This window comes from Oncorhynchus kisutch, linkage group LG8 (assembly GCF_002021735.2).
Source record: "Oncorhynchus kisutch isolate 150728-3 linkage group LG8, Okis_V2, whole genome shotgun sequence".
In the NCBI taxonomy this organism is placed as follows: domain Eukaryota; kingdom Metazoa; phylum Chordata; class Actinopteri; order Salmoniformes; family Salmonidae; genus Oncorhynchus; species Oncorhynchus kisutch.
Window position 1 is genome coordinate 48,966,424 of NC_034181.2, and position 23,096 is coordinate 48,989,519.

General features: G+C 40.2%; 1 protein-coding gene across 2 annotated transcripts; it reads right to left on the reverse strand.

Annotated features, from left to right (window-relative positions):
• Positions 1 to 234: 234 nt before the first annotated feature.
• fhl5 (four and a half LIM domains 5) lies at positions 235 to 17,791 on the reverse strand. Of its 2 annotated transcripts, XM_020488695.2 has the most exons (6): positions 17,660 to 17,791; positions 17,323 to 17,494; positions 15,739 to 15,913; positions 11,755 to 11,924; positions 5,954 to 6,140; positions 235 to 929 (listed from the first exon to the last, which is right to left on the reverse strand). In XM_020488695.2, the coding sequence occupies exons 2-6, from the start codon at positions 17,479 to 17,481 to the stop codon at positions 778 to 780; spliced, it is 843 nt and encodes a 280-aa protein (XP_020344284.1). In that variant the 5' UTR covers positions 17,482 to 17,494; positions 17,660 to 17,791; the 3' UTR covers positions 235 to 777. The 2 variants fall into 2 exon arrangements, with proteins under 2 accessions (XP_020344284.1, XP_031686391.1); XM_031830531.1 differs by lacking the exons at positions 15,739 to 15,913; positions 17,323 to 17,494 and having other exon boundaries at positions 17,660 to 17,736.
• Between the last annotated feature and the right edge of the window lie 5,305 nt (positions 17,792 to 23,096).

Sequence of the window (23,096 nt, forward strand, 5' to 3'; positions counted from 1 at the left end):
AACTTTATATACATTTCTATGTACGTACAGTGTCTATTTTCCTGCAAGTATAGTGCAATGTACATGCATTTCTATATATGTAGTGTCTATTTTCCTGCAGGTATAGTGCACTGTATGTGACCTGACAATTAGTTACATCCTCTGGATGGCGTTATTGCTACACATTTCTCTGGTTTAAGATGGTCATACCAGAAACAGCCCTCCACATGTTCAGTACAACAGACAAAACACATGTAACCACACTACTTTTATTCATTAAGGCAAAGCGGTGCTATTCATTTAACATCACAGATGCATTCATAAATCAAGGTCTGAATTTAGATTTGAACAAAAAATGAACCACTCAATTTAGATTGTCACCTTATTTAAACTACTATTACTTTGATTTGAATAATGATGAAAACATAAAACATGCAAACAGCAAAGACTATTGTGCAGACAAATTAATTGATGTCAAGTACATCCCTGTCATTTAGATTATCACAAGTGAGATTATTCTGTAAATCATACATTTAACTTGTCATAAGATTCTATTACTACTCTTGAAGGGGGAAGCTACAGGTGTACATCAAAGGCTCCTCTCCTCACAAACGTCACAACACTGAAACAACAATAGAACGATGTAAAGGTCAATATAGTGACTAATCTGCTGAGGTCACTTCCTGCTGGGTAGGGTTTTGGTGTGGTGTTTCAGAATATGTTGTAGTATGGTTTGAGTGTGGTGTGACCTGTGCTGGATTATTAAAAGGTCATAAGGTTGCGATCTCCCCAGTGAGGTCACTTCTCTCTGCCGCAGTCGGTGCACAGGATGTCGTCACGCTGGGTGAGGAAGCCACGGCCCACTAGAGACACGGAGCACTGCATACAGGTGAAACACTCGCTGTGCCACTGGCGCTCCTCAAAGGAGATGTACTTGGCTCCTGCCAGACCTATCACACAAGGATGCAGATATGGGTAGAAGCTCAGTTGCATACTCCTCGCGTCCTCTCCTCGCCTCCTTTAACTTGTCATAAGGCGGCAGGTAGCCTAGTGGTTAGAGCGTTGGGCCAGTAACCGAAAGGTTGCTAGATCGAATCCCCGAGCTGACAAGGTAAAAATCTCTTGTTCTGCCACTAAACAAGGCAATTAACCCACTGTTCCTAGGCTGTCATTGTAAATAAGAATGTGTACTTAACTGATTTACCTACTTAAATAAAAGGTAAAATAATAAATAAGGAGGAGAGGATGTGAGGAGTATGCAATTGAGATTCTTCCACAAACACACATGTTAACAGACCTAGGGATCGATTTTAACAAAGCAATGGTAAATCTAAGCGCTGGCTGTCGTGCTATCGTTATTTTCACAGACGTAATTATGAGTGAAATAACTGGCAACGGTGAGAAAGAGCTGGGTTGATGAATAAACAAGGTGTTAATGTGTTCCATGTCTTAATACTGCATGCGTTTGTCTCAAGTTTTGCAGCTTATTGAACGTCTTTGTTGTCATCAATTCCAAGTCGGCTATGGGAAGGGAATATTCTCTTCCTAGTCCTTTATGGATTGATAATACAGTTTATTAAATAGCATAGGCTACAGTAACGAGTAATAGCAGCGGTAAAAAAAACTGCCAGTGTTTCCCCAATAGCCTCTCATCCCAATAAACGCCAACCTGCCTTTGGAGATGGATGCTTGAACAAACAAAATTAAGTATGCAAATAGGCATGTGTGTGTGTTTTAGAATGTGCCGTATTGTTTCAATTCAAGGCACTGAATCGAAGGGACCACAGTTGAGACGGTGAAAAGCTTCAAGTTCCTCGGCGTACACATCACTAACAAACTGAAATGGTCTACTCACACAGATAGTGTGGTGAAGGCACAACATTGCCTGTTCAACCTCAGGAGGCTGAAGAAATTTGGCTTGGCACCTAAAACCCACAAACCTTTACAGATGCACAATCGAGAGCATCCTGGCGGGCTGTATCATCGCTTAGTCTTCCCAACGCATCACTGGGGGCAAACTACCTGCCTTCTAGGACACCTACAGCACCCAATGTCACATGAAGGCCAAAAAGATCATCAAGGACAACAACCACCCGAGCCACTGCTTCTTCACCCCGCTATCATCCAGAAGGCGAGGTCAGTACAGTTGCATCAAAGCTGGGACCGAGAGACTGAAAAACAGCTTCTATCTCAAGGCCATCAGACTATTAAACAGCTATCACTAGCACATAGAGGCTGCTGCTTATATACATAGACTTGAAATCACTGGCCACTTTAATAAATGGAACAATAGTCACTTTAAAAATGTTTAAATATTTTGCATTACTCATGTATATACTTTATTATATTATATTCTACTGTATCTTATTCCATTCCACTGACATTGCTCATCCATATACTTTTATATTCTTAATTCAAATCAAACTTTATTTGTCACATGCGCTGAATACAACAAGTGTAGACCTTACTGTGAAATGTTTATTTACAAGCCCCTAACCAACAGCACAGTTCAGGAAGAGTTAAGAAAATATTTAACCAAATAAACTAAAGTAAAAAATACTAGCAAATAAATATACAAAAAATATATATAAAAAAGGTAGTTGTTCTGAATTTGTTAGATTACTTGTTAGATATTACTGTACTGTCAGAACTAGAAGCACAAGCATTTTGCTACACTCGCATTAGCATCTGCTAACCATGTGTATGTGACAAATAAAATTTGATTTGTACATCTGCTAAACACATTTGATTTGACAAATTGAGCATTTAAAATGTTTATGGATAGGCTATTTTGCAAGGCAAGGCCACTTATTTCTGTTGATATGGCATTCTAGGAGGACTAAATACTGGAAGAATGTGTCTTTGGTTTTATTATATTTTACCTTTATTTAACTAGGCAAGTCCGTTCATAATGACGGCCTACCAAAAGGCCTCTTGCGGAGACCGGGGCAAAAAAAATAAAAATAGGACAACACACATCATGACAAGGCAGACACCACAACACTACATAAAGTTTAGACAACACAACATGGATTGCAACACAACATGACAACATGGTAGCAACAACATGGCAGCAGAACAACATGGTACCAGCACAAAACATGGTACAAACCTCTCTTGTAAAGAATATTTGCTGGTCTGTGGTGTGTAATGAGGAGCAACCAGAAGCTGCGCTTGACACAATAAGTCTGACAGCCCAACTGATTGGCAAACATACTGCAAATTAAGAAATCATGTGACTAAGCTAAATAAAAAGAAACTATACAATGAAACAAAGATCAGTTATTTAAAGAATGATAGTAAAAAGTTTGGGGCACCTTAAATGAAATTTTGGGGAAAAAAGCCAACTCAGCTCCATCATTCATTGAATCAGATGGCTCATTCAACACGAAGCCCACTGATATTGCCAACTACTTTAATTACTTTTTCCAAGGCAAGATAAGCAAACTTAAGGATGACATGCCAGCAACAAACGCTGACACTACACATCCAAATATATAAGACCAAACTATGAAAGACAATAATTGTACTTTTGAATTCCGTAAAGTCAGTGTGGAAGAGATGAAAACAATATTGTTGTCTGTCAACAATGACAAGCCACCGGGGTCTGACAATCTGGATGGAAAATTACTGAGGATAATAGCAGACGATATTGCCACTCCTATTTGCCACATATTCAATTTAAGCCTACTAGAAAGTGTGTGCCCTCAGGCCTGGAGGGAAGCTAAAGTCATTCCGCTACCGAAGAATAGTAAAGCCCCATTTACTGGCTCAAACAGCCAACCAATCAGCCTGTTACCAACCCTTAGTAAACCTCTTGGGGGAAAATGTGTTTGACCAGATACAATGCTTGTCTAACAGAACACTTCTTTAATGGAATCCTCTCAAACATAATCCAGGTAGAATCAGGAATTCCCAGGGTAACTGTTTTAGGCCCCTTGATGTTTTTATTTTTACAAACGGCATGCCACTCACTTTGAGTAATGCCAGAGTGTCTATGTATACGGATGCTACTACAGCAACGGAACACTTAACAAAGAGCTGCGGTCAGTTTCAGAGTGGGTGGCAAGGAATCAGTTAGCCCTAAATATTTCAAAAACTAAAAGCATTGTATTTGGGACAAAACATTCACTAAACCCTAAACCTCAACTAAATCTTGTAATAAATCATGTGGAAATTGAGCAAGTTGAGGTGACTAAACAGCTAGGAGTAACCCTAGATTGTAAACTGTCATGGTCAAAACATATTGATACAGTAGTAGCTAAAATGGGGAGAATTTTATCCATAATAAAGCGATGCTCTGCCTTCTTAACAACACTATCAACAAGGCAGGTCCTACAGGCCCTAGTTTTGTCACACCTTGACTCCTGTACAGTCGTATGGTCAGGTGCCACAAAAAAATACTTTTTTGCTGCCCTGTTTTGAGCCAAAATTGAAATGGGCTCAGAACAGGGCAGCACGGCTGGCCCTTGGATGTACACAGAGAGCTAATATTAATAACATGCATGTCACTCTCTCCTGGCTGAAAGTGGAGCAGAGATGGACTTCATCACTACTTGTATTTATGAGAGGTATTGACATGTTGAATGTACCGAGCTCTCGGACACCGATGCATACCCCAAGAGGTCTCTTCACAGTCCCCAAGTCCAGAACAGACTATGGGAGGGCACACAGTGAAAACATAGAGCCATGACTACATGGAACTCTATTCCACATCCATTAACTGATGCAAGTTGGAAAAATATTTAAAAAAAATATTTTTAAAAACACATGGAATAACGGGGAGTGTGAAGCAACACAAACATAGGCACAGACACATGCATACACACACAAAACATATGCACTATACATACACATACACTTGGATTTAGTACTGTAGATATGTGGTAGTGGTGGAGTAGGGGCCTGAGGGCACCCAGTGTTTGGTGAAATCTGAATGTATTGTAATGTTTTTTTAAATTTTATAAACTGCCTTAATTTTTCTGGACCCCAGGAAGATTAGTTGCTGCCTTGGGGGATCCACAATAAATATAAAATACAAATACCAACATTATTGTGCATAGACAACAGCACAAAGGGCAAAAAGGTAGTGACAACAATACGTCACGCGAAGCAGCCACAACTGTCTGTAACTGTCCATGACTGAGTCTTGAATGAAGAGATAAAACTGTCCAGTTTGAGTGTTTTTTGCAGCTCGTTCCAGTCGCTAGCTGCAGCGAACTGAAACGAGGCGTAACCCAGAGATGTGTGTGCTTTTGAGACCTTTAACAGAATGTGACTGGCAGAACGGGTGTTGGTACTCAGACGAGGGGCACTGAAATTGGGGATGGATAGCGTACTTGAACAAGCAAAATTAAGTATGCAGGTATGTGAATAATGAAAAGGCATGATAGCAAAAACCTCATGTTTCAAAGCAATCTCAGTAGAACATGTAAAACCCCTTTATTCAAAGGCTACTTGGCTAATGGCCAGGATTAAAAGACGCACCTGTGCAATGCTGCTAAACCAGCCAGGTTAGGCTATGGTTGTTTTTTCATCAAATGAAACGGGGAGGAAACCAATAGTTTGTTCCAAATACCAGATTCACCGGCACAAAAGGCATAGGCTGACTTTCACTCTCAAAATCCATGACATTATCAACTGCGTTACCGCTAAGACCTGCTTTTGTGAGTCTTAAGGGCACATGTGCCTTGCTCAAGGGCACATCCACAGATTTCTCACCTTGTCGGCTCAGTGATTCGAACCAGTCAACATTCGGTTACTGGCCCAATGCTCTTAACCGCCTCCTTAGTGCCAGAAGAAAACAGCATACTATGCAGAATAATGCTTGCAGACACACATACAAGTGCCCACATATGATGTTACAAACACCAACAGGTGATGTGTGATTGCATGGCATAAATAGAGAATATTAATCGAAAGATGTAGCATGAATGGTGACAAAATGAATGACAATATTCGTAGAGTGACTCACTGGTGATGGGTTTGGTGCAACTCACACACTTCTTGGCATATAGGTTGCTAAAGCAGTCCAGACAGTAGGGGTAGTTCTCTCTGGAGGTGAAGCGCTGTCCTGATAGCTGCTTTTTACAGCCGATGCACAGGAAACACTCACGGTGCCAGGGTTTGTCATTGTAGGTCACCCCACCGGTCGTAATGGCCTTAAGGAGATATACACACATGACACGCCAGCACAGCAGGGGCGGATGACACAAGTCCTAGTTTCAAGTTATGTCACATGCACAAGTAGAGTTAAACAATGAATAATCAATAACAATGTATTACTAGAAAGAAAAAAAGAAAATAATAAAAAATATGAAATACACAAACTAAGTAAGCATACAAAATACAGGAAATATAAAAAAAGTCAGTTCCAATACCAGATTTACATGTGCAGGGATACTGGAGTGATGGAGGTAGATATGTATAAGGGTAAGGTGACTAGGCAACATGATATAAGACAAACAGAGTAGTATCAGCTTGCTTGTGAGTGGGTGTGTGGGTTGATGTGTAGCAGTATAAATGTATGTGCATATTATGTGTGAGTGAGCAAATTATGGAGAGATTGTTTTTGAGTGTGTTGGAGTGACAGTGTGTGCATGAGTGTGTAGGGCCATGTGAGTGTGCATAGAGACAGTGCAAATCCTGAAATAAAAGGTAAATAAAGATACAGGGTAAACTCGGTCCGTGTAGCTATTATGTTAATAATTTCTTAGTCGTATTGCTTGGGGATAGAAGCTGTTCAAAAGCCTGTTTGTGTCAGACTTGACGCACCAGTACATCTTGCCATGTGGCAGCAAAGAAAATAGTCTATGGCTTGGGTGGTTGGGGCCTTTGACAATTTTCCAGGACTTCTTCCTGATATAGATGTCCTGGATGGCAGGGAGCTCGGCCGCAGTCATGTACTGGGCTGTCCTCACAACCCTCTGTAGTGCCATGTGATCAAGGGCGGTGCTATTGCCATATCAAGCAGTGATGCAGCCAATCAATATGGTCTCAATGGTACAGCAGTAGAACCTTTTCAGGTTTGAGGGTCCATGGCAAACTTTTTCAACCTCCTGAGCGGGAACAGGTCTTCTTCACGACTGTGTGTGTATGTTTGGACCATTTTAAGTCTTTAGTGATTTGGACAGAGGAACTTGAAGCTGTCTACCTGCTCCGCTGACCCCCCCCCCCTTTTGATGTGGATGGGGCCATGACCCGTTTCCTGTTGTCCACAACCTGCTCCGTGGTCTTGCTGACATTGAGAGAGAGGTTGTTGCTCCTGCACCACATTGTCAGGTCACTGACCTCCTCCCTGTAGGCTGACTCATCGTCGCCGGTAATCAGGCCTACCACCGCCGTATGATAGTCCTTATTGAACAGGTGAACTTCCATGTGCCCTAATTACAAACTTGAATGGGATCCATAAATAGGAATACAAATATTAAATCCAGGTGTTATGAAACCTGCGGCAGGGTAGCCTAGTGGTTAGAGCGTTGGACTAGTAACCGGAAGGTTGGGAGTTCAAACCCCCGAGCTGACAAGGTACAAATCTGTCGTTCTGCCCCTGAACAGGCAGTTAACCCACTGTTCCCAGGCCGTCATTGAAAATAAGAATGTGTTCTTAACTGACTTGCCTGGTTAAATAAAGGTAAAAAATAAAAACCAATAGCTAGCCTACTGATTTTGCTTCACTCATTAGGTCTAGGGGTCTTAGGCCTAGCTACAGTACATGGTCTGTAACCTCATTTGATGTGTGCATGAATGTGAGAAATCAGCGTTTGAGGACAGTGTTGAATGCAAATGTGCCCAGGGAGACCACAACCTTACCTTGGTCCAGGGCCAGCTCTGTCTTGACTCATTTGGGTCGGTGAGCCCAAATGGATTGCTATTTTCAGAAGCTATTGACGGAAACAAATATATACAAAAAGAAAAACTACAAAAAGGCATTCCCAAACTAAAGATTCAAACATAAACAAAAAGCCTCATGGCCAACAACCAAATCAGTAGCATAACAGCTTGCCAGCTGGTGCCAGCACAGCATTTGTACCTGGGTGCTACTGCCCCCTGGGGAAATGGAGTGTGGTAATGGTAGTGAGCTGTAGTGTGCTGTCTAAATGACCTAACCTATTCCATAACACCTTCCCCAACAAGAAAGAAAAGACCTCACATAGTCACCAATATCTATTTTCCTTCCTAAAATTTTTATTTTCCATAAACTGCCTAAATTGATAACTGCCTAAATTGGAATGCAGTGGCTGTACAGTAACATATGCTATACATTACGTCAGAGGTCAGGGTCTCGGCTTCATAGCTCTGTATGGGTTTTTGACTGACAGCTGTTCTGAACTTGAGCACCACGCGCGATAAGAAGTTGCCCTATCCGTCCTGCTAATTGGACATCTTTTTAAAATGTTTTGTTATCTGAGGGAGGGAAAAGCTTTAAATTAAGAGCACTCGATGTATTTTGAAAGAGGAGATGTTGAGGATTATAATAAATATCTCTTTGATGTCATACAAACTAACCAAATACCCTAGGTTGTCTTGAAGAGAATGAGCCTATGTTTGTTGTATTGTGAAGAACATTTATGAAAACTTGTTGAAAAACCAACTGGAAGTGAGTACACTGGTGGATCTGACTTTTCCACCAAACTCAATTCTTCACGCTCCTGATTCTCACAACACACAGCTGCGTCACCCTGCAAAACCTAGACTGCCAGCAAATTCTCACTAACTTTACAACCTGACTGAGAAGACTCTCCTCCCTTCCATAGCTCAGAGAAAAAGGTGTCAGCTAAAGTAACACACAAACAACTTCATGGTCAGCCTGCTGAGGAACCACAACCTACCCTACTTTGGCCAAGAACGTACCCCCTAAATTGACACATAAATCAACCTTGTCCTCAACCTGCATAGGGTACACTACATCACATACTGTATCTCTGCCAAGAAGTTCTCAGCTAGAGACACAAAAGACTCACCTTCCTCTCTAGGGAGAAATATTTCTGGGTAACCACTGTCTAGTTTTGCAAAGAATGTTTCCTCCAATTCCCCATACAAATCATCTCTTCCCTGTCGGATTTGCCATCAGCACTCTTCTGAAAATAAGTAACTTCAAACTGGGGATACCTCAAAACTCTCCTTGAGAGACACAGCCCCTTGACACACCTGACTTTTCACTGAGGTTCCACAAACCTGATCGCTTGTGGAAACTAGCTCCACTCTGATCACTGGAGGAAACTGGTTTAGCAACAAGACTGACTGGCAGGTAACACACACTTTCTCCCCTCTATTCATCCCTACTCATCTGCTTTTTCAACAGTGCTACAGTGCAGAGTTCTCCAGACTCCAAGCTGGTATATCTAATCCTGTAAAACAGTCAACACAAAATGTTCTGGCCCATCAGTAAAACATCTCATCTGCCCTACAGTAGCTAACAACTACCATCTGCAAACATTTGACTACCTTTGCGGGCAAGTCCACACCAAACATTTCTGTTGACCAAAAAAGCATAATCTATCTTGATAACCTGCAAACTGAAACTCAGGTTGGCGCTACTGCAAACCTCACCTAGCAAATAAACAATGAGTCTACCAAACCATACCAGTTTAAAACCACCCAGACTGCTAAGATCAAATCAAACTTTATTTCTCACATGCCCCGAATTAAACGGATGAAATGCTTACTTACAAGCCCTTAACCAACAATGCAGTTTTAAGAAAATAGAGTTAAGAAAATATTTACTAATTTTACTAAAGTAAAAAAAAGTACAATAATAACACAATAAAATAACAATAATGAGGTCTATATTACAGGGGGTACTGGTGCCAAGTCAATGTGCAGGGGTACAGGTTAGTCGAGGTAATTTGTACATGTAGGTAGGGGTGAAGTGACTATGCATAGATAATAAATAGCGAGGGGGTGCAAATAGTCTGGGTGGCCATCTGATTAATTGTTCAGCAGTCTTATGGCTTGGGGTTAGAAGCTTTTAAGAAGCCTTTTGGACCTAGACTTTTTTTAATGTAACCTTTATTTAACTAGGCAAGGCATTTAAGAACAAATTCTTATTTACAATGATGGCCTACACCGGACAAACCCGGATGATGCTGGACCAATTGTGCGCCGCAATATGGGACTCCCAATCACAGCTGGTTGTGATACAGCCTTGAAGCTCCGGTACCGCTTACCATGCGGTAGCAGAGAGTACAGTCTATGACTTGGGTCTTTGACAATTTCTGGGGCCTTTCTCTGACACTGCATAGTACATAGGTCCTGGATGGCAGGAAGATTCGGCCCCAGTGATATACTGGGTTGTACACACTACCCTCTGTAGCGCCGAGAAGTTGCCATACCAGGAGATCCGATGGTGCAGCTGTAGAACTTTTTGAGATCTGTGGACCAATGACAAATCTTTTCAGTCTCCTGAGTGGGTGTTGTCGTTCGCGAAGGTGTTGTCGTTCACAACTGTCTTCGTGTGTTTGGACCATGATAGTTTGTTGGTGATGTGGAAACCAATGAACTTGAAACTCTCGACCCGGTCTACTACAGCCCAGTCGATGTGAATGGGAGCGTGTTTGGCCCTCCTTTTCCTGCAGTCCAAGATCTTCTCCTTTGTCTTGCTCACGTTGAGGGAGAGGTTGTTGTGCTGGCACCACGCTGCCAGGTCTCTGACCTCCTCCCTATAGGCTGTCTCATCGTTGTCGGTGATCAGGCCTACCGCTGGTGTGTCATCAGCAAATTTAATGATGGTTTTGGAGTCGTGCTTCGCCACGCATGGGTGAACAGGGAGTACAAGAGGGGACTAGGCATGTACCCCTGAGGAGCCCCCATGTTTGTTGATTAGCACAATTTGTTAGGAGCCTGTAAAACGGCAGCCTTCAACTCTGGCGCCATTACTTAATCTGCCCCAATTGAGCACCCAAATGTTAAAATGGAAATATGTAACATTTTTGACTACATAAAAAAATCACATAGAAATGTGAGTTAAAGATCTATCATTCTACTTGAAAGCATGTCTAAGAAGCGGTAGATCTATTCTATGTGCACTATTTCTATGTTTCTATTTCTATGATTCTCTATACTATACTATATAATATTGTCACATAATCTGTAGATTTTGAGTGTCAAAATTGTGAGTCACATGCATGTAAATTGTCAATGGTGCCACATAATTAAGTTTAACCTGGAAATGGCGGAGCGATTTCTGAATAGTGCAACTTTAAAATGTATCCCGGAAGAGCACCCACATGTTACAAAACCAATAACTAGCCTACTGATTTTGCTGTACTCATTAGGTTTAGGGGCCTTAGTGCTACAGCACCCTGGGGGAATGGAGTGTGGTAGTGGCAGTGAGCTGCAGTGTGCTGTCTAACTAGCTAAGCTATTCCATATCACAGGATCCTTCCTATCTAACCATGATTGGCTGAGATAATGAAGGGGTTAACCATGCTCATGTGTGGGTCTCTAGCACTGAACAAAATCTTTCAAGGGCATTTTTCTCCTACTTGTCTTCTAAGTGAGATAACACTTTTATTAACTTTTAAAACAGCATAACTTTACCATGCTTACTCCAATCACAGTGTATGATATATCATTTTGGAGCTCTCAATCTGAACTAATGGAAAACAAATTGGGTTGAGTCTTGACATACACAACACATACAATTACACATTCTTCTAGAGTGCTGCTTATGTCTACATCCTAAAATATTCTGTCATGGTGTAAATATAAACCTGTAAAAGAACTGTCATTATTTAACATACAATCTAAACCATGAGACTGCAAGATTCTTACTTTTTTACAGGCACAGCACTGATAGGCAAATTGCTTCTCAAAACAGGACACGCAGAAGTAGCCGTTGTCTTTGGGGATGAAGGACTTGGTTCCTATTGGCTGCTGGCAGCGATGGCACAGAAAGCAGGTCTCATGCCAGCTGTTCCCCTTGTACTCCATTTTGCGGGAACCTAACATAGGCGAAGGACAGCTTAGTCAGCGCATGGAAACAAGACACGAAAACCTACTGCACCAATGAAGGCTCCTCAGAAAAGAAAGGAGATGACCATCCTATTGAAAGAATTCATGCAATATTATTTTTTTATCAAAATACATTAAATATATTAACATCACCAAATAACTGATAAAAACACTTGGTTTTCAATTAAGGTCTACAGTAGCCTCAATAACACTCTGTAGGGTAGCACCATGGTGTAGCCGGAGGACAGCTATTTTACATCCTCCTCTGAGTATAACAACTTCAATACAAAACCTAGGAGGCTCATGGTTCTCACCCATAATAACTGACTTACACAGTAATTATGACGACTTCCAGAGAACATCCTCCAACCTATCAAAGCTTTTGCAGCATGAACTGACATACAATAACAGTCAAAAGTTTGGAAAAACATACACATTCAAGGGTTTTTCTTTATTTTTTGTATTTTCTACATTGTAGAATAATAGTGAAGACATGAACACAATGAAATAAAACATATGGAATCATGTAGTAACCAAAAAAGAGTTAATTAAATCAAAATATATTTTATATTTTATATTCTTCAAAGTAGCCACCCTTTGCCTTGATGACAGCTTTGTACAGTCTTGGCATTCTCTCAACCAGCTTCATGAGGTAGTCACCTGAAATGCATTTCAATTAATGGATGTGCCTTGTTAAAAGTTAATTTTTGGAATTTATTTTGTTCTTAATGCGTTTGAGCCAATCAGTTGTGTTGTGACAAGGTAGGGGTGGTATACAGAAGATAGCCCTATTTGGTAAAATAACAAGTCCATATTATGGCAAGAACAGCTCAAATAAGCAAAGCGAATTGATAGACCATCATTAATTTAAGACATGAAGGTCAGTCAATGCGGAGAATTTCAAGAACTTTGAAAGTTTCTGCAAGTGCAGTCGCAAAAACCATCAAGTGCTATGATGAAACCAGCTCCCATGAGGACCGACACAGGAAAGGAAGACCCAGGGTTATCTCAGCTGCAGAGGATAAATTCATTGGAGTTACCAGCCTCAAAAATTGCAGCCCAAATAAGTGCTTTACAGAGTTCAAGTAACAGACACATCTCAACATCAACTGTTTCTCAAGAGACTGCGTGAATCAGACCTTCGTGGTTGAAATACTGCAAAAAAACTAAAGGACATCAAGTCAAGTCAAGAGACTTGTTTGGGCCAAGAAATATGAGCAATGGACATTAGACCGGTGGAAATCTGTCCTTTAGTCTATGAGTCCAAATTTGAGATTTTAGTTTTTTTCAACAGGACAGTGACCCAACACACCTACAGGCTATGTGAGGAACATTTGACCAAGAAGGAGAGTGATGGAGGGCTGCATCAGATGACCTGGCCTGCACAATCACCCGACCTCAACCCAATTGAGATGACTTGGGATGAGTTGGACTGCAGAGAGAATGAAAAGCAGCCAACAAGCGCTCAGCATATGTGGGAACTCTTTCAGGACTGTTGGTAAAGAGAATGTCAAGAGTGTGCAAAGCTGTCATAAAGGCAAAGGGTGGCGACTTTGACAAATCCAAAATCTAAAATAGATTTATATTTGTTTAACACTTTTTGGGTTACTACATGATTCCATGTGTGTTATTTCATAGTGTTGATGTCTTCACCATTATTCTACAATGTATAAAATACTACAAATAAAGAAAAACCCTTGAATGAGTAGCTGTGTCTAAACTTTTGACTCATACTGTATGTTGTCCACTCAATCAAAGCACAGCAATCTGGTAGTGAAAGCTACAGCTAGCTAGCAATGCAATGCGTAAGTAGTTGACTCAAAGAGAAAGAAAGACAATAGTTTAACACTTTTGAACAAATTAATTTCTTAAAAAATTAAGGAGAAGCAGCAGCAGAGAGAGAGAGAGAGAGCAACCTATATTTCGTTATATTTTTTTCACTTTCACTTACCTAGCCAGCTAATGCAGCTAGCAATTTAGTCTACTCAAAAACAGTTTTGAAGAGAGAGGAATGGTATTTATTTAAGGCTATCCAACAGATTGTGGGGGCTGTTTTGTTAGACTTCAGTGCGGCTTTTGACATTATCGATCAGTCTGCTGGTGGAAAAACATATGTGTTATGGTTTTACACCTCCTGCTATATTGTGGCTAAAGCGTTACATGTCTAACAGAACACAGAGGGTGTTCTTCAAAGGAAGCCTCTTCAACATCATTCAGGTAGAATCAGGAATTCCCCAAGGCAGCTGTCTAGGCCACTTACTTTTTTCGATCTTTACTAATGACATGCCACTGGCTTTGTGTAAAGCCAGTGTGTCTATGTATGCTGATGACTCAACACAATACACATCAGCTACTACAGCGACTGAAGTGATTGCAACACAACAAAGAGTTAGTTAGTTCATAATGGGTGGCAAGGAATAAGTTAGTCCTAAATATTTCAAAAACTAAAAGCGTTGTATTCAAGACAAGTCATTCCTAAATCATTCTTAAACCTCAACTAAATCTTGTAATAAATCATGTGGAAATTGAGCATGTTGAGATTGCTAAACTATTTGGAGTAACCCTGGATTGTAAACTATCATGGTCAAAACATATTGAAAAATGCAATTGGCTCAGAACAGGGCAGCACGGTTGGCCCTTGGATGTACACAGAGCTAATGTAAAATATAGTGCCTTCGTAAAGTATTAAGACCCCTTGACTTTTTCCACTTTTTGTTATGTTACAGCCTTATTGTAAAATTGATTAAATAAAACATTTTTCTCAGCAATCTACACACAATACCACAAAATGACAAAGTGAAAACAGGTTTGTACAGACTTTTTCAAATGTATTACGAACAAAGACAGAAATACCTTATTTACATAAGTATTCAGATTCTTTGCTATGATACTCGAAATTGAGCTCAGGTGCAACTTGATTGGAGTCCACCTGTGGTAAATTCATTTGATTGGACATGATTTGGAAAGGCACACACCTGTCTGTAAGGTCCCACAGTTGACAGTGCATGTCAGAGCAAAAGCCAAGCCATGAAGTCAAAGGAATTGTCAGTAGAGCGACAAGACAGGATTGTGTCGAAGCACAGATCTGGGGAAGGGTACCAAAAACTTACTGCAGGGATTGATGGTCCCCAAGAACAAAGTTGATTTCATCATTCTTAAATGGAAGAAGTTTGGAACCACCACGACTCTTCCTAGAGCTGGCCGCACGGTCAAACTGATTAATCAAGGAGGTGACCAAGAACCCGATGGTCACTCTGACAGAGCTCTAGTTCTTCTGTGGAGATGGGAGAACCTTCCAGAAGGAAAACCTTCCCTGTAGCACTCCACCAATTAGGCCTTTATGGTAGTGGCCAGACAGAAGCCACTCCTCAGTAAAAGACACGGCAGCCCACTTGGAGTTTGCCAAAAAGGTACCGAAAGACTCTCAGGCCATGAGAAACAAGATTATCTGGTCTGATAAAACCAAGATTTAACTCTTTAACTCCTCCAGCGGAGGAAACTTGGCACCATCCATACGGTGAAGCATGGAGATGTTTTTCAGCATCAGGGACTGGGAGAAATGACAAATGAGGCCATTCTCATAAAAAATTCAATCATCCCTCCTAATCTTCAATGGCACCAACTACCACTGTACTGCACATGCAGTAGTAGGCCTGCAGAAATAGAACACCTCCACCAATAGGGACTGAGCAGTAGTGGTAGTTACTGACATATCGTATCACGCATTTTTCAGGGAAGAACAATGTGAACTAAAATACATATTTTAGAATAATCAATATCATCATCAATGTTGTCCTACAGCACCTGGCATGATGGTTTTCTTGCAGGTGGAGCATTTGGAGGAGTACTCATGGGAGTAACACTCTGTGCAGAGAAGTTGTTCATCCTTAGCTGCAAAGGGCTTTTCTACCAGAGGGCGGCTGCATTTGGCACACTTGAAGCACTGCTCATGCCAGTGGCAATCCTTATAGGACAGATCCTATAAAACAAACATACAGACAGTGTTAACCATGTAATGGATTGATTGGATTGATGGTTATTATTGCCACAGCAATTTAAATGATTGAATATGATTTATAAATAGTACTTTACTAAGATTACTGTCTTCCTTATCAACTGTCTTACCTCATCATCACAAAAAAGTTTGGTTGTTGGTATTGTTGTTTTTTGTTGTCATTGGCAAATTTCTGAAGAAATTATATATAGCTTAAAAGCATGTTTTTTTTTACGCCATTTTGTTCCCATGGAAAGTCATTTTCTTTGAGAACAACAATAATTCATGTCAAAATGTCATGGGATGCAAATTTTTGTTGGTGGTCCATTCTTTGTTTGAAGGTATGTGCACTTAAGGAGTGTGGCTTTAAGACAGTGATGCAGTTCAGTTAATTAGATGTCTATATAGACCTTGGAAATATGTTTTTCACAACTTTGCTGGTTCAAACCATACCTTAGGAAAGGTTTTAAAGCCCCAATGCAATGTTTTAAATGTGTGTGCTTATTTCATGAGCCTCCTTTCGCTATTGAAATGCTCAGTCTGACCGTGTGGCTGTGTTGATAGAAATGTAAATATACATATTTACATACATAGCCCTGATTGGCGGATAGGATCGTCTAGGCTGTAGAGAGCCTACCCCCTTACCCCTTCGAAGTAGGAGGATACATATGCAAATAAAATATGATTGGTTATTGGTCAGAACAATCAGAACAGATTGTGACATGATCTGGGCCAAAAACTCCATCCCACCTGAACAGGCTGAAATTCCAGGTGTTTATTTTTTCTTCAAAAACCACTTACACTCAGTGTTATTTTGACCTCATGGTGTGGAAATATCATTACAAAAACAGACTGCCACTTTAAACCTAACAATCGTGTACTTCAGTTTCGCTGACGTGCTTATGTACACTGAGTATACCAAACACTAGGAACACCTTCCAAATATTGACTTGCACCCCCCACCTCCCCCATTCATGATAGACATGGGAATCTGTTGAACGTGAAAAACCCAGCAATGTTGCAGTTCTTCACACAAACCGGCGCGCCTAGCACCTACCACCATACACTGTTCAAAGGCACTCAAAAATATTGTCTTGCCCATTCACCCTATGAATGGCACACATACAATCCATGTTTCAATTGTCTCAAGGCTTTAAAATCCTTCATTTTTATTTATTTAACTATGCAAGTCAGTTAATCTGTCTCCTGCCCGTCATCTACACTGATTGAAGTGGATTTAACAAGTGACATCAATAAGGGATCATATCTTTCACCTAGAGTCACCTGGTCATCTCATAGAAAGAGCAGGTTTTCCTAATGTTTTCTATACTCAGTGTATCATACTCTATACACATGAAAATGTGCATTATATGGGGTCAGTACAGAATTCTTACCTTACAGTTGCACCCAATAGGCAGAGAGCACACTTCACAGCAATTGGAGAACAAGTTCTCATAGCACTTAGTGCAGTACTGAGTATCCTCCTTCATAACATATTTATTTCCCAACAAGGACTCCTTGCAATAATGGCAGTCAAACCGCTCTGTAGACATGCTTGCTCTTTACCTGCAGGTCAAAGACAAAGAAATTAACAGCAAGAAAATGCCAAAATATTATTTGTATCCTGAGGAAAAACACTTCCTTCCTGCAATCAGGATCCAACCAATGTCCTTCCCCGTATATTTCAATGTCGTCTAAATTCTAAGTGATGACTTTAAAAAATATATTTACCTCTGATGATGTTGCTTCCAAGGAGAGACTGAATTGAGGGCTGCAGCGTGAGGACCAGGCGTGGGGATGGAGAAGGGTAAACCAGGATTAAGTGGGCACATCATTGAAAGGCACATCTATAAATACTAGCCCTCTTATTACCAGTAATCTCTGAGGAGAACATAGTGTTCCACTACACACTTCTGCACCTTTTAAGGGAGTTTGTGCTGAGCATATTGGCATACATTTATTTTGGTTAAAAAGTTGTAGTTATAAATGTGAATATTGTGGATGGGGAACGCATGTTTGTATATGAGACGTTTCATATTAATCTTATGGTTTACATGTTTTTGAAAATGGCGATGAAAACTGATGATTAAAGTAAGCAATACATTCTGACGGAATGTGGTTTATGGCCAATATATCACGGCTAAGGTTCTGTTCTTAATGCATGATGCCTGGATACTGCCCTTAGCCGTGTATTGGCCATATACCACAAACCCCCGAGGTGCCTTATTGCATAATTTAATCCTTAGTTTACATTGATGTTTAAATAAATGTAAAAAATTGGTCACCAACGTAATGTGGAATAAAAATAAATATTTTGTCATACCCATGGTATCACCACGGCTGTGAGCAAATCAGCATTCAGGGCTCAAATCACCCAGTTTATAATGGGGTTTATACCACGGCACTGTAGAATACTCGTTTCTGATTGGCTTGAAGGGCATTCTAGAGCGTGCATGTTTTGTCATACCAGTGGGTGATTAGGTCTGATATACCACGGCTGTCAGCCAATCAGCATTCAGGGCTCGAACCACCCCTTTATAAACTGGGTGGTTCGAGCCCTGAATACTGATTGGCTGAAAGCAGTGGTATATCAGACCAAATCACCCAGTGCCAGATGTCACTAAAGCTCTTGTGGTTGAATGGAAGCAAGTCCCCGCAGCAATGCTCCAACATCTAGTGGAAAGAAGAGTGGAGGCTTTTAAAGCTGCAAATGGGGTACCAACCCCATATTAATGCCCATGATTTTGGAATGAGAAGTTCGAAGAGTAGTGCCCATATACTTTTGGTCATGTGGTATATCTTTCAAAAAGCATGTTGATGAGTTAATAATGAAAATAGGCTCATTCAATAGGAACATGTCCAGTCTTTCGTTAAAGTGCAGAAACCAAATGATTCAGTCAACATTCATTCCGGTTATTGACTATGACGATATCATCTATATGAATGCAGCTGTTACTGTATTGAAGCCATTGGACGCAGTTTATCATAGCGCATTGCGCTTTATTATGGGCGATAGGCTCAGCACACATCATTTCATTTTGTATCAGAAAGGAGACTGGCCCTCTTTGAAGTCTCATAGATCAATGCATTGCACTCTTTGTCTATAAAGCCCTCTTGCATAAACTTCTGCCATACCTTACCTCATTGTTAACCTTTACAACAAAACAAAAAAATCCCAGGTTTTCCAGAATTCCCGGTTAGAACATTCCTAGAAATGCGAGGAAATAAGCAGGAAATCTTTCAAACAGGATTTCTTGAAAATCTGGGAATTTGGGGAAATAATTTTGCGACCCCACTTGCAGGCCTGATGTGGCCTGTAAACCATCAGTTTCAGGCTACTGTAACACTAGGTCTCAATTAAGGCCTGATGGGATATGTAATGTATTGTTATAACATATGCTAAGGAACTCACTTGGTGAAGACCACAGGACTGAAAATGAACGAATTCAACAACCATGTCTCTGTCTAACAAATACAGTCCTGGGTGGTAACTCTACTATTCACTCCAAAAGGCAAGGCACAAAGGGAAATTCAATTGGAGGTGTGGCTTTCTGTTAGATATTTTTTGGCCACCCATGATTGGAAGAGTGGTACCAGTTTATGTGGTCTATGGTAGAGGTAAGATGTTGTCAATTACTGTATTAGGAACAAATGGCTTTGTCGCTGTGGTGGTTCACTATAAAGGCAAATTATACCTTTTCTAAAAGCATGCTTTTGTACCTGTGGACTGCAAATCATTCTAGAACATGTGCAAAGATACTACACTATTTAATATTGGTTGTTCTTTGGATGTCACAGCCGTGTGTCTGCACACACTTGTGGCCTATGTCTATGCCTTAACCACATAGCAGTTGCAGATGGCTTAGTGGGACTGAGGTACCAAGGGCCTGATTCCAACTTAAGAAATGTACGCCTTCCCTATGAGGGCCTTCTTACGCACTTCTGAGTAGATGGTATTTAGACTTACCTTATGCAGGTGCGTAACGTGCTTTGCAGGCGTGGTTCCCTTGCGCAGCCTGAATACATTTAACTAAGCTGCTGAAAACCCTCCCAATTGCTGGCCAACATATTTTCTTGTGGAGTTTTAATTTAATAGGGTTTTCAGTACATTTATCTTAAGCCATCCCTATAAATACAGTATACCTTTAATTACAATTTTGTCAACGGACTCTCCATCGAGAAAACAGGTTCAGAGTATAGGGATCAATGAAAGAACGCCCTCTAAATATATACAGTATTAGTCTCTGTTTCAGCACCAACTTGTAAATACATTTAAAAATCTCAGATTTTGTAAATCATTTAGGAAGATTTTAGGGTTAGGAAAGTATGTATGAATCATTAAAAAAAAGCTGGTTTTGAAAGCCTTTACACACAAAATACTGTGTTGAACAATAGTACTGTAAATATACCCTAATCCTCACTAATCATGGAACTCTTGACACCAGTCCAGTCGTCGTGAACTGTTCGCCACGCTCCAGGTTTAACCTACTACGTGTGGTCTGAGTTCCACAATGATTCAAATAGGCATTCCCAAATTATTGCACAATGTTAACCTAATATGATCCACTAATGCTAGTGACCCTCAGGAACAACTCCACAGACATGAGAGAGGAAAGAAAGATAAACAGAATGAAATGGAATTTGTCTCCATATGGAAAAATCAGCTAAAACAATTGCTATGTGTATTTAAAATCCCCTTCTCCAAATGGATTACTCATTTATCTTATCAATAGCTCTTATCAATTTATAAATTACAATGCATGGAGAATGCTGTTATTTCTATTGGCAAAATATAAAGTAGATGCTTGGAAATGTCAGGTTCGTTCAACCTTATTCATAGTTTCCTCGCACGTAAAGGTGGTGGAATTATGAGGGAATTAAGTCAATGTCAGAATACGACATATCTCTCTCCGCCACACCTTAATTTCTTAGATCTCCACCCCGAACGAATAGTGGGTGAATAGCACGTTATTCTCATGCTTAAGTTCACACAGAGAGAAAAGTGCATAAAAAGAGAATTTACACACTCTTAACTAGGGTCAGAATCGGCCCCCAAGTGCTTAGTGGTTGCCAAGCCCTCTCAGTCGCTATTGCCAGTGCCTTGGCTTCTGATCAGATGGAGGGAACTGTGGGCCTGCAGAGACTCAATCGAACTGTGCCAAATTCTTAGAAAGTAGGGAGTTTATGAGCTAACAGTGAACAAACACTGAGTATACAGTATCTGATATAGAGTTAGTCCTGTTGCGTAGATTGTGTAGATTGTATAGATAGTGAAAATATTTTTGCACCAATCTCCCATTGACATCCCATTGACATCAATGCATGATCTATTCAAGAGTTTGAGTAACAGTCCACACATTTTCAAGTTCAGGAGGAGAGTTTCTGTGAACTGGATGAATTAAACAACCCTGTGAGACCCCAGGTTGCAAAAATGCAACAGGTCCTAAACTCATGTCAAACACTGCATAGTTGACCTCCTTAGACCCAGATGTATCTTTTAGTAGCATTTGTTGTGTGTCATGTCTTCTCTTAAGATGTAGTGACTTTTTACAAATACATAAATAAATAGAGAAACAAACATGTTGAGTGAGTTATTTTTAGAGGAATTTTTGTAATTGTTGCAACAACATGATGAACAAAGCCATGTCATGGTGCAAAAGCAATGCGTGAAGTGCAAAACATACTGTACCTTAAACCAATTTCTTCAGAAATTCAAAGAGATTATGCATTATAAGGAGGCGATTATTTTAACAAGATTTAAGTAAACTGAGCAAAACATAAATAGTAAACACTTTATAACGCACAGAAGAGTTCCAAATTAAATCATGCTGCCAGGTTACAATAACGTTTATAGTAAATTGGGTGCTTTTGAACCATAGAAATGTGAATTGTGAATGTATGTGGTCAAATAAATAACCCAGTTGTCCTTTTGCCACCTAGTTAAAAATCCCAGTTGATTATTTTTGACTGGCAGACAACAAATTATAATTTAATCTTTGAGCATGTGATCATATCTTTTTTCAAGAGGATCAGGAGGCGATCATCTTATATAAATAGCCTCGGAAGACCACCAGTCCAGAGGCTTAGACAGGAAGGTCAGTGGCTGAGATGAGGCCGAGAGGAATGCAACTCCTGTTATGGGCTTTTCCTCTGCTGTCAACTCCACAGTCAAACACATTGCTGACATTCAATTCCCATACATGTCAAGAAATTCACATATGTAAATACATTGTATTAGGGTACACAAGGGAGACTAGCCTCACTGGTTGGTTGATTTTTAGTGGGAGGCAAACTCTTATATTTATTTTGTTATGTGCTGTGTGATCAAATACTATTTGTGGGATAGCAGAGGTTTAATTAGTATTGGCCTGCAAGCAGTATTCATCTGAACCTTACACCAGTTTTAATATAATGTTAGCTATCATGTTTGCTAACTTCATATGATCGAGGAATTAACTACTAATTATGCTGTGATGTTGCACCAGTTGAGACTGTAGACCAACTGCACTTGAACTATTCACACACTTCTAAAATGTGTGGATTCATTGACATGTCTGTCTGCATTGTAATGTACAAAGACATAGCAGATGTGACATATATTGATGAGCAAACAAAAGGGCACAGATCTCATGCTGGCTTAATCTGAAAGTGGTCATGAAAAAGCACTTTTGAGTACCAGTTTGATATAAATACCAAAACATTGACAGCTGTGCAATATAGATTGCAAATAAATTGGGAAGAGATTTCCGATGTACCGATTCCATGGCACATGGTTTATGAACTGATACAAAACGACACTGGATTCAAAACAAGTTTTTCTATTTACTATACAAAAATGTACAAAAATGTTTTTTCTTTATTTGTATTATTTGTACATTGTAGAATAATAGTGAAGACATCAAAACTATGAAACAACACACATGGAATCATGTAGTAACAAAAAAAGTGTTAAACAAATCTAAATATATTGTAGATTTTAGATTCCTCAAAGTAGCCAACCTTTGCCTTAATGACAGCTTTGCATACTCTTGGCATTCTCTCAACCAGCTTCACCTGGAATGCTTTTCCAACAGTCGTGAAGGAGTTCCCACATATGCTAAGCACTTCGGGTGATTGTGAAGGCCAGGTCAACGGATGCAGCGCTCCATTACTTTCCTTCTTGGTCAAA

Coding starts and splice junctions, on each gene's coding strand:
- fhl5 (XM_020488695.2), bottom strand. CDS start 17,481: ATGTCTACAGAGCGGTTTGACTGCCATTATTGCAAGGAGTCCTTGTTG. Junction 15,914..17,322: donor CTATTGGGTGCAACTGTAAG/GTAAGAATTCTG, acceptor TTTGTTTTATAG/GATCTGTCCTATAAGGATTG. Junction 11,925..15,738: donor CAAGAAAACCATCATGCCAG/GTGCTGTAGGAC, acceptor CGCCTATGTTAG/GTTCCCGCAAAATGGAGTAC.